This window comes from Ambystoma mexicanum, chromosome 2q, assembly GCF_040938575.1.
Source record: "Ambystoma mexicanum isolate Mex_15411 chromosome 2q, UKY_AmexF1_1, whole genome shotgun sequence".
Lineage (NCBI taxonomy): Eukaryota > Metazoa > Chordata > Amphibia > Caudata > Ambystomatidae > Ambystoma > Ambystoma mexicanum.
Window position 1 is genome coordinate 960169082 of NC_090924.1, and position 12535 is coordinate 960181616.

A 12535-nucleotide genomic window follows, 5' to 3' on the forward strand; every position below is an offset into this window, starting at 1 on the left:
TCGGAAGTATCAAGCAAAGGTGGTGCACCAACGGATGTGTTCATGATCAATGGGAGAGTAGTGACAATGAAGGTGGACAGTTGTTCACCGTGGACTTTGATGTCGAAAGCAACATTTTTAGGTTGCATGCAGGGAGACGTAAGACAGTTGAAGGAACACAATATTGAACCCTATGCATATGGGAACGTGAGAATTGAAATTGTAGGGATGTTCCAAGCTTCCATTAAGTATAAAGGGAGAAGCTGTGAATCTGAGATATATGTTACTCAAGAAGGTTCGTCACTCCTGGGATGGGGTGAACAGTGGAAGTTGGGAATCAGAATCCAAGCGAATGCGGAAAGGCCTATTGATGTGGCTGAGCTGAAGGATAAGTGAGAGAAGGAATACCCCAAAGTGTTTCAAGATGAATTGGGAATGTTAAAGGGATTTGAACATCAAATTCAGCTGAAGGCAGGCGCTAGTCCAAAAGTGCACAAGGTGAGGCCAGTGCCTCATGAATTAAGTGGAAAACTAAAGATAGAAGTGGAGTCGCTACTTCAAAGAGGAATAATTGAGAAGAGTGAAAGCTCTGAATGGCTGTCGCCGGTGGTGGTGGCAGCGAAGGCAAATGGAGACATTAGACTGTGTGTAGACCTGCGTGACCTGAACAGGAATATCTTAATAGATAGACATCCCCTGCCAATAATTGGTGACAAATTATCTGTGTTGAACAATGCCAAAGTATTTTCAGTCATTGATCTTTCTCAGGCATACCATCAGGTTCCATTGAAGGAGGATTGTCACCATTTGACGGCATTCATTACAGTATTTGGAACATTTAGGTATTGCAGGATGCCATTTGGACTCGCCTCGGCGGCAGCTGTATTCCAAAGAGTGATGGAGACAGTGTTGAGCGGAGTAAAGAACATTATTGTGTTCCAGGATGATGTTATGATATATGCCAGTTCCACTGAAGAGCATGATGAAGTGTTGAGAGAGGTGTTGAACAGATTGGGGGAGGCAGGGTTGACAGTGAAAAGGAGCAAGTGTAAGATTATGGTGCGCAGGGTAGAGTATCTTGGACATGAGATAGATGAACAAGGGGTGAGGCCTAAGAGGAATTTGGTGGAGGCAGTGAAAGGTGCACCTGTGCCTGAGAATAAGGAACAAGTGAAATCATTTTTAGGATTGGCCGAATATTACCATAAGTTTGTGAAGGATTTTGCCAAGGTGTCCATTCCTCTTAGAATGTTGCTAAAAAAGGGTGCGAAATTTGAATGGTCAACAGAATGCGATGTGGCTTTTGAGTGTATCAAGCAAGCGGTGAGTGGAGCGCCATCCATAGGTAGATTCAATCCTAAGGATAAGATTGTTTTGGTGGTTGATGCGAGTATGCTTGGGCTGGGAGCAACATTGATGCAGTATGACAGGGACAATACAGAGAGAGTTATTGCGTTTGCGTCTAGGACGCTGAAAGGTGCGGAGTGCAAATATTCCGTTATCGAAAGGGAAACCTTGGCCATGTTTTGGGCTGTGAGCCATTTTAAGTATTACTTGTGGGGAAGAAGATTTGTGGTCAGGTCGGACCACAAGCCCATGGTTGAGCTCTTTGAGAGTGGAAGATGGGCTTTGGGCTCCCCAAGGATTAGCAGGTGGGGTTTGGGACTCCAAAATTTTAACTTTGATGTAAGCTATTTGCCAGGAAAAAAAAATGTGGTGGCAGACTGCCTGTCAAGATTGCCAGTAAAGAGTAATATTGTGGAAGAAAGGGAGGAAGAGGAGGAGTCAGTAGTGGCAGAAGTACAGAATGCGGTTAGGAAGGAAGAGTGGACACAGGAAGAAGAATTAGATGAGGATCTTAAGCTAATAAAGTGTTGGACAGTGAGAGGGTGGCCAGCTAAAAGAGACCTTGACAGTAAATTCAATACTTGGTGGGAGATAAGGGATGAGTTGAATTTGTGTGACGGCAGGCTAAGGAGGGGTAGGTGCATTGTTCCCCCACAGTCACTTAGGTCTGTATTGGTGAAGCTGGCACATCAGGGACATCCCGGAGAAGCTGCCATGAAAAGGAAATTGAGGCAGAACTATTGGTGGCCGGGAATCAATAGAAGTGCTGAAGGGTATGTCAAAGATTGCATGACTTGCCAAACTAGTGACAAATGCAGAGTGGTGAGAGAAGCTCCGTTAATACCTAATGTGATACCAGACCAGCCTTGGAGCAAGTTGGCAGTGGACATCATGGGTCCTGTAGCAGGTCTGGGAGAAGGTCTGAAATTTCTATTTGTGGTGGTAGACTTTCATTCCAAATGGTTTGAATGGGAAGCGGTGAAAGAAGTCACGGCTAAGGAATTAATTGGTTTCTTGGAGAAAATTTTCCTTAAGGAAGGTGTACCGGTTGAAATTGTGTCTGATAATGGGGTACAGTTTGTATCTGTGGCAATGAGAAAATTTCTTGCAGGCTATAGCATAAAACACACGAGAACAGCGTTCTATAATCCCAAGGCGAATGGTCTTGTTGAAAGAGTCAACAGGTACATAAAGGGGGGCCTGCAGATGGCCATGAAATCGGGACAGCCATGGAGGGAGGTGTTAAGGATGTTAACATGGAATTATGTCACTACGCCACACTCTGTGACTGGTGTATCTCCATTTGTGTCTATGAAAGGTAGGGAACCTGGAACAAGGCTTTGTCCAGGATGGCTAGGTATGGCCAAAGTGGTTAATGTGGATCGGGATCACATAATGAAACTCATTACTTTGAGTCAAGAAAGGAATAAGGAACTGTTTGATGACAGGAGGAGGGTGAAGGAACAAGAATGGAAGATTGGAGAGATGGTATATGTTAAAAATCCTAGACTAGTGAACAAATGTGTGGAAAGTAAGTTTCTGGGACCGAATAAGATATGTGCAGTAAAGAGTAATGTTGTCATCTTGGAAGGAGGAGAAGTCTGGTCTAAAGGAAGGTTGGCAAGAGTGGGGGATGGGAAGGAGAATAAGTTGGATGAGAGTCGAAAGGAAGGGAAGTGAATGTGAACAATAATAAGAAATTGGAAGAGGAGATGAAAGGAAGGGCGGTAGATGTGAACAATGATAATACTTGTGTGAGAGCCAGTGAAGAAGGTTCGCATAGGTTTAGATCAAAGCCTGTGTGGATGAGAGATTTTCAGACATCATATAATATTTGAATTGCATGACAGATTTTGATGCACAAATTCTAACAATTATCTCTTTTCTGTTTTAGCAAATTTCTCTTGTATGACTGTGTTTGGTTACATTGGTTATGTAATTTTCTTTACTGTTTTCTTCTTCATATATTATATTTAGTTAATTTTCCTGTAAAGGGGAAAGATGTGTAGAGATTTACTTGTAAGCCTTGCTGCGGTCACGCGCACTCTCGGGTCATTGTTTAGAATGAGAGCCGCGTGACCACAGGAGGCGGTTGCAAGTGTGTTTGAATACGGCGAGGCTTGGAGGGAGGAGGGCTCTGGGGAGCTCCTTGAATAAAGAACTCACCACTTGCCCGTGTGCCGCCTTATTTCCTTCAGTAGCCAAGATCAATGACTAGAAATATGGGATTCATTTTATGAATAGCTAGACTTCTTTATTGTGATAGGGGGCTGTGGTATGGTAAGCCTTTGACTTAAAACAGCTCATCATGCTAATCACTCAAGATGGAATTTCACTAAATTTCTCTGGAGCAAACAGCAGACTTTTTACTAATTCCTTTTTTGTTTTAATTAATGTCAACTTTTTATTTTAATTTGTTTTCTTAGTCAGGATGGACACAAAGCACAGGCTATTAAACCGAAAAGGAGTTCATAGAAAATGTTTGAGAATGTCTTAATACCAAAGCAGGGCGCAAAAATACACATTAATTTCATGGTTCTGGAATTACTTTGATAAGTCAAATATCTCACTTTCTCTTTATTACATATTAAATGAAAAAGGGCAATATTTAATTAGACTTTCTGTTTAATTGTAACCACCACTTGCATGTTGTTTGTGATGATTTTATTTTTTCTGGCGTAGCATTAATTGAAAATTATATTGCAAAATTAAAGACAACTGTAGCTATATATCTCTGTAAAAGATGTTACATTTGTTTATCAAAAAATCGTTTCTGGAAATAAGTTAAAATTCTCTCATTTAAAATCCCATTGATATCGTTTTCAAGCTCATTCGTGAACTATGTCATAGAGAAAGTCACACTTAGGCAGGCAGTCATGTCACGATCGACACATTTTGTAATCTAGTCTTGATGTGTGTCTTGATGCAGTCTAGCTCATTTGCCCTGATCAATTCATAATATCAGAGTGGCAGCTGAGTGACTCGTATGGTTTGAGTCTGTCTAGTAGAACAAAAGTGGTGCCAGGGTAACCAGAAAAACTAGTGAGAACGAGACCGAGGGTTGTAAGTATTAAATCATTATTTTTATTTCATTCTGATTTAAGTATAAAAATAGAAATCATTGAACATTTTAATATAATCCATAAAAAACATCCTAACATCATGCATCCATACATTCGTTCAAGGTAAATTCACATCTTAAAACAATTCATAATTTTAAGAGCTTGGACATATTCAAATTCACTTTGACTGTATCTCTAACAGTTGTTCACTCCAAAAAGTATCGACTATAGGTGCCCCAATTTATAGATCTTCATTAACGCAAGGGCTTCCAAGTTAACAAATAGTTTCGACTCGACAGATTGTTTGTGTCTTCTTCAGGATAGGTGAACATTTGTAAATTCTGCAACCTATGATCAGAGCTCCATATAGCTTCTGGTCCAATAGTCTCTAGTGTTTGTCTGTAATTATTTTCACAGGAAACTATTGTGGAGAGGACTACAAGTCCAAGTAAGGAACTTCACTCAGAATGACAGCCTATTTCATATATTCAGAATGGAAACTGTAAGTCTCTAACGTATTTTCTTACAAGTATAAGGCCCGCCCCCGGCGGAGTAGAGAGAAAGTGTCCTCTTCACTGAGTATAGTCAGAGCTTTTTCCCTTTCTAGACCTTCTATTCAAGTATAGTGGCATTGTCTCATCGGACCGAAGAAATTGTTGCAGGACGCTGCCGTGTCCTTTTTCCTGCTGCGTGCAACATGTGTTAAATTCCACTGCAGAACGTTTAAATCCTGAGTGACTCGTTATCCGGTGCACAGTGTCCGTGTAGAAACCCTGCCGTTGTTGGTTTCGAAGTAAGTGTTGGCAGAGGAACGTGTGCTGCAAGACTCTCATGCTCCAGGGTGAGCACTGACAAGCCGGTAGCTCTGAACTTTTATGGTTTGCTGCACGGAGATAGTTATGTTGGTGAATTTGTCCCACGTGGAGGATTTCTGGCTAATGTGCGGCTCGATCTACGTATGATTATTGTTATTTACATGTGGAAATACCAGCACTGTAATTCAGCTATTGACACTATTGGATTTTAAATGAGCCATGTGTCTGTTTGTATTGACATTTTCAGTTTGGAGTGAAGTACTTCCCCAGCACAATCTAACTGGATAACCCCCTGGGACAACTGTTAGTATAGTGATTCATTTAGATACATGACTTTGACACACTTCAGATAGCTAAACATGAAACTGAAAACTACAAGACGAGTGGGTCTAAGGAGCGATGTGCTTTTAAAGGGTAAGCGCCGGCGGAGCCCTGGTCCCTCCCGTAAATCGAAGGATCTTCCCAAGAGAAAAAGGGGGAAGAAAAACCACGTGTCTACACAACCTAGAATACCAGGCTAATTTACTGGGATGGGTAGGGAGCGAGCTAGGGGCAATACTCTGGATAAGTCTAGCTTGCCGTCAGGGCAGAGGGTAAGTACAGAGATGGAGATGGAGACAGAGACACTGAACTGGCTGAGAGTCAATACTTAGCCCTTTTGGAGACTGGAAATGGAGACGGTCACACATTGAATAAGGTCACCATTGTTGATTGTTCATCCTCTATGTATTCTTTGGACAATAATGGCTCCCTGCTTAATTTACGGAAATCATTGCAACGTCATCCGACTGGGGTGGCTCCACTACGGAATGATGCATGGCCCTACGGTAATCTTTCCTTGAGTGCTATTTGGTAACGCAGCGTTCAGGGGACTTAGGAGGGAAGACAAAGAATTGGAGGTGCTGCCTTGAGGGGCAGAAGGCCTTTTTAACATCAAGTTTAAAGCCATTTCAGAGAGATTGGATGATGTCCTTAGGATCTGCTCAAATCTGGTGAAAAATCAGTTAAAGACCCAACAGCAATTGGATATTGTAATTAAAGCTATGGGATTGTGACCTAATGTAGCAGAATATTTAGGTGAGGACATGCTAATTCCTTGCCTATTGAAACAAGACAAACCAGCTCCATTAATAAATGGTATCACAGATCCAGGTAGGCCATTAGGAGCGTCAGGGGATTTGGAAGAAAGAAATAATTACATTACCCTGGACGAAACTGGGAATACATGGAGGACTGAAGACTCAGTTAACATAGCAGCTGCAAATGAGGATGACGCGCTTGAGGCACTATGTACTGAAATATCGTTGATGGGAAGATCTGAATATTCGCAACCCGAGAAGTACCCTGTAGAAACGACAAAGGAGAATAAGACTAAAACACCTGTATAGTCAAATATGTTATTGTTGGATCAGGACGATTACAGGATAGCAACTATGACACGTACAAAGGGTACTACGGGTTCTGCGAGAGCACAGAAGGTAACTCACAACCACTCTGATGGGATCAGAAGAAGGGTGACCTTACAAGGTCCCTTAGGTAGGTGGACACTCTTGCGGCCTGGGTTTGTGGAACCTGACACTGGGTTAAAGGGTGTGGGATTACCCTTGTCCAAGCCTGTTCCCAATAATATAACTAAGCTGGTATAACGCTCTAGGCAGGATGTGAATATAAGGAGACCAGCATTGGGGGGGTATCCCAAAAACCAGATACTTGTCCCGGTTAAGTTTCTGCAAGGGCTACCTGATGAGGACGATACTCGCCGTGAATTAAAAGTAGTCAAGGTGGGGGAGCCTTGCACCAATCTGAAGGATAAAGGTGGTGACAAGATTGCAAAATGTATTAGACCAGGCTGTATGATCAGGTTGGTGGAAAAGAATACTACGTTAGTGAGCCCTTTTCTGAACAGGACTAACCTGTTCCGTTTGTGGGCTACGGTGCCATGGTTGTGTACTATCAGATCTGCTGATATTATTGAATTGGTGCTACCTAAGTGGGATAGTACCACCAACTGGGTGTTGCTACAGGTAGCCAGTCCTGCAGTGGCCTCCCTGATGTGCGCCAATGTAGATGCTCTTGAAGAACTGGGTCTGAGATTGTTAGTATGTGGTGATGCAGTGAATTATGCTACCGGAGGCAATCCGGGAACACAAAGTATATATACCATTGCAGGGTCCTTATTATCCCTCGAACCTACCCACGGTGAACACAGGATGCTGATGGGGTCTGAGTACTAGGGTTTTGATGTGCAAAGTCTGGAGAAGAGGAGCAATCTTATAGCCCACAAACAGTATAACATAGATAGGCGTTGATTTATTAAGTTGATCAGTTGGAATACACGTGGGCACAAGCACCTATTACATAAAGATGGATCAATGAACATACTCTTTGGCCAAGATATATTTATGTTACAGGAGACTTGGCTAGACAGCCCAGTTTACTTTGAGGGCTATGACTTGTACCATATGTTTGCCAAGAAAGGTATCACATGGAGGCCATCTGGGGGGCTTATTATAGGTGTTAGTCTGAGGTTGTGCTCACGTGATGTCTGGTGTACCGAAGACGAAGGGTACGCTCTTGGTGTGGATATCAGCAATAATATAGGTAATGTAATATCAGGCATGCTGATAATTAATGTGTATCTTCCCCCTAGCGTAAAGACTATTAATGGATTCCTGCACAACTTGGAGGAATGTTTGGCAGAGAATCTTAAAGAAAATGGGGAAGACAGATTGGTTTTGCTGTGTGGTGACTTTAATGCTCGGTGTGCTGATAACACACTGGGTCATCATACACTAATGTTTCTCCCAGAAGTACAATACTCCAGGGTGGTGATAATAGTAGAGGAAAGCGATTGGTTGGGTTCCTTAAGCATTGGGATAATAGCATGCTGAATGGTTGCATTAAGGGGGATGTACCTGGTCAATATACCTGGAGGGGGCCTAATTCCATTGCCATGCTTGATTACATATTTGGAAACAATACCTGTCAGCTGGCAGCTAGAGAGCTCCTAGTTAGATTTGGGTTTTAGTGATCATCACTCAATAGGTCTGACCCTGGAAGTGCTTGATTCTCGGATGGCATCTGAAGGTCAGCCTGAGTGTTCGGGGGTACGGGCTAACCAAGCTGGAAATATCATCCGTTGGAATGATAGGAATGTGGGTAAGATTGGGAGTAAGGTTGACTCCCTTGATGCTTATGATATTAAATGCCTTGGGGTTTTGAGTGGAGATGAAATCGAAGACTGAATTAAGAATTTAGCCACATCGACTGGTAAGCGCTGCATTAGGCAATATATGGCATGTACTAAAAGTAATAATCAACATGACCCAGCGGTTCGTGACGCTAAGCATATTGTGCGAAGGGACATAAGAAGGATTAACGTCTCAATCTATTCTAAGGAAATTAAGAAAGGAAAGATAAATACGATTACGAATGCCTACAGGGGATGGTATAAGCGATCGAAATTTTCCATTAAAAATCAAAGTTGGCAAGAGATGATTGGTATCCCGAGCAAGAGAAATTATAAAGATGTGTGGAGGCAGCTAAATAAAGCTAAGGCTGATAAAAAAGAGAAGACCCTTAATCCCATTCAGGAAAGGGAATGGGTAGAATATATGAATAAGACTAATGGTGCGGGTATGGTCCCTTCGCCACCTGCTTTTTGTTTGCAAGGGTGGCATTTGAATATTAGTGAGGGTTCTATAGAGAAAAAGATCTTGAAATTAAATAACTCTAGGGCGCCTGGCCCTAATGGCCTTGCCAACACGGTATTGACAATGAATCCCTGTATTTGGGCTAAATTATTAAACATACTTTATAATAGAGTTTGTTCCACAGAATGCATCCCAAGATCACGGCAACAGGCACTATTGGTGCCTGTTTACAAAAAAGATGAGTGGATTTCACCAGCGAATTATAGGCTTCTTTCCCTGTTAGACTCTACAGGAAAGAAATGTGGGTCATTTGTTTTAGAAGCTCTGCAAAAATGGGTAGATTACTCAAGGATTTTGGGTTTTGCCCAAACTGGTTTTAGGCCTGGATGCAGTACCGTACATAATATTATGGTGATGGATACCCTTTATAGGGATGCTTCGGCCACAGGAGGGAGTGCCCTTTATTCCATATTTGTGGATTTTAGGGCGGTCTTTGATGGGTTTGCAGGCAAACATTGTGTGCCAAGATGTAGCGCTGGGGTTGTCCAGGATGGTTGCTTAGTGTATTAAAAGGATTACATCACGAGACATCAGTACGTGTAAGGATGGACGATAGGGGGACTTTCGGCACGAGTGTCGGGGTTAAGCAGGGATGCACATTGGCGTTCCTGCTTTATTGTATTTATTGTATTTATACGACGGATCTTCCGTTAATATTTACTCAAACTCTGGGCTGTTTTCCAAAAATAGGGGCCTGCTTGTTACTGTGCATGTTATGTGCTGATGATCTCGTTATGTTTAACTTTACTTTCAGTGGAATCGAGGTAATGTTCGAGTACTCATTGAATACACGATTGCCAATGATCTGATTATTAATATGGAGAAAACAAAGTTGATGATTATAGTACCGAAACCAATCAAATGTCCTGTATTTTCCACTAGTTTAGGAGTACTCGAGAGGGTTGTTAAATACGCCTTTCTGGGAATGGAGATGAGTCCTTCGAGAGCCTATATATATATTAAGGAAACTAAGAGACTCAAAGCAAAGCAACTTGTAAACTTAATACGAACATTTGCTTCACAGACAGCAGGTTATTCCTTAGAGGGTATTATTGTACTGTATAAAAAATGTTTTAGTCCAATGGTACTCTATGGATCGGATGCTCTTGCCATGGAAGATTTGCAATGGCTTAACAGAATCGAAGAATATTTCTGGAAAACGGTCCTTGGTCTGCCAAGGTCAACGCCGGTGCAATATCTTAGACTTGAGTTAGGCTTGGTATCACTTAAGGGTCTGGCTATTATGAGGCAGGGTGAACTATACTTAAAAAATAACACCTTTCCGCAATGTGAATTGCTTTCACTTTTGGCAAACATACCGGAGTGTATGCTGAAAGTTGATAGCAGGGATTTTGATAATTGGGTTGCAAAATGCCTAGGGAAAATTGTCTGGAAACCAGACTTTAGACATGGCACTTGCTTTGAAGTTCTGAATCGGATATATAAAAAGAAGCTATGTTAATGGACTGGACCGAGAATTATGACCATTTGTATAGACTACAGTCTCATGTTGAAGTGCTGAATGTCACACACATATATCTGACAGCGCAAAGATATATTACGTGTTGTCCGAGTTCTGCCTTGAGAATGTTTTTGTTAAAGTTTAGGACTAACCAGTTGCCGACAATGATGAACCTTGGGCTAAGCTATAATATCCCCTGTAAAGAGCGCACATGTCGGATATGTAAAAGGAACAGTATTTTGCAATCCGCTAGACATTTATTTACAGAATGGGCAGGGTTAGCACCCGCTATAATAGAGATCCTTGGGTGTTTTGTACATAATGTTGAGTTTATCAAGTCGGATCCATTTTGGATATATTGCTTGAATTCTGAAAATGGTAGGATACAGTTTGCATTGTTTAGACTGTGGAAAAAGATACTGAAATTATTGCTATGGGTTTAATCTTAGTAATCGATGGTATAGATGATGGCTTCTTACCTAGGCTGGGATGCTTATATAAGCAGGATTACATGGTTTCATTGTTGGAGTGTTTTAATGTGTAAGCTGTTACTTACAGTTTTATTTATTATGTATGATATTAAGAGTAATTGTTTTTAAATTGTGCCATATAGGGATTTAATGAACATTAATGAATTGCAGTGTTGTAGATATAATGGTTTCGATGTGATGTGTTTATAATTATTGTATGACATTTTTATATGCATTATTTCTTGTATTGTGTATCTGTACTGATTAATTACTATTGATGATTTTCCTTTTGTGTAAAAATGTATTTGAATTTGCTGATTGAATGTTTGTAAAAGTTTAATTACTGTATACACATAAGTAATAATAATAATATCTAACTGAACACTGGCTCCTTCATAATGCTATAATTATTTAAAAAGTGTTAGAAAACATGTAGCCCCTGCAAGAAGCTCTAACATATTTTCTGAACTTTGCAGGTTGTACAGCAGGCCCTTGAACAAGCAAGAAAAGGAAGGACCTGCATAGTCATCGCGCACCGCCTGTCCACCGTACAGAACGCAGATTTGATAGCAGTGATCAGCAATGGAATAATAGTAGAGCAGGGCACCCATCAACAGCTTCTTGCTAAGAGGGGAGCATATTATAATTTAGTAAATGCTCAAACTATGAGTTAAAAGGCACTTTTCGGACAATCGTTTTCTGCAGAAATATCAACATACCTTGTATTTGCACTGACACTAAAAATACATGTTTCATTTGTTAAATGTTTGTGATTATGTACTTCTGAATAACTGCAGATTCAAAAGGACTTTGCACTAGAATTCCTCAGGCAATGGACATTACCTATGTAAGCACTAGACACGCAGTTTGTCAACCCCCCCCCCCCCCCCCACAGTGGCATTATGGGCATTATAGCCAGACTTGGGAAATGCAATTATTTAAAATAGCTTTAAAGTGCATTTCCTGTGAGATATTTATATTTACAACCAAATAAATATTTCTGAATTCCTCCACAAATGTTAAATCTGTCATTTCTTCTGAGAATGAACTGGTGCTCACAAATAATTTGAGAATAGAAAGCATTGTGGTTGTTCCTTGGCAGAGAGAGAGAGAGAGAGAGAGAGAGATAGAGAGAGAGAGAGAGAGAGAGAGAGAGAGAGAGAGAGAGTGTGTGATTGTTGTTGTTGCAGAAAAGAAAACTACATTTGTTTTATAGAAACATATAGACCCGTGCCGATGAAATGCTGTGTCCAGTGCTGAATGAATAAGCTGAAAGGGTTTTGCACAGATGGTTTGGTGGGCGGTTCAGGCTACAAACGAGCAAAAGATTTTGAGCGCTTTTCAATGTTCCCGTTATGGTTAACAAAGCAACCATAAATGGCCCTGGCTCATGAATCTGCTGAAAATGATGCTTACATTCGGTCTGGGCCTCAACCTAAAAACTCAACGAAATGATTCTGCAGCGCTAATGGTTTCCTAGGATCTTTGTCCTCATGCTCTGTAGGTTCTATGGGCATGTGTATGTCACCTGGGATCTCACATGTGACCTCATGAGCATCGTATGGCAAAGGGCACGGTATGCATGCTTTGCTAACCATAACTGGTGAATTTTGGTATTTTGTACGTTTTGTGTTACAACCAAAATGTCTTTGTAACTAAAGTGTATCTGTCAATTTCAAGGGTGCTT

The 12535-nt window shown here is 41.2% G+C and overlaps 1 protein-coding gene across 2 annotated transcripts in view; it reads left to right on the plus strand.

The window, feature by feature from the left end:
- LOC138569869 (ATP-binding cassette sub-family B member 5-like) overlaps nucleotides 1–11872 on the plus strand; it is a 1230756-nt gene extending 1218884 nt beyond the window's left edge. The window contains exon 28 of one of the 2 annotated variants that reach the window (XM_069648261.1): nucleotides 11325–11612. In XM_069648261.1, coding sequence (XP_069504362.1) covers nucleotides 11325–11522 — 198 coding nt within the window. In that variant the 3' untranslated portion in view covers nucleotides 11523–11612. Of the gene's footprint in view, nucleotides 1–11324 lie in introns of both variants that reach the window. The other variant, XM_069648260.1, reaches the window with a different exon arrangement.
- Nucleotides 11873–12535: the final 663 nt, after the last annotated feature.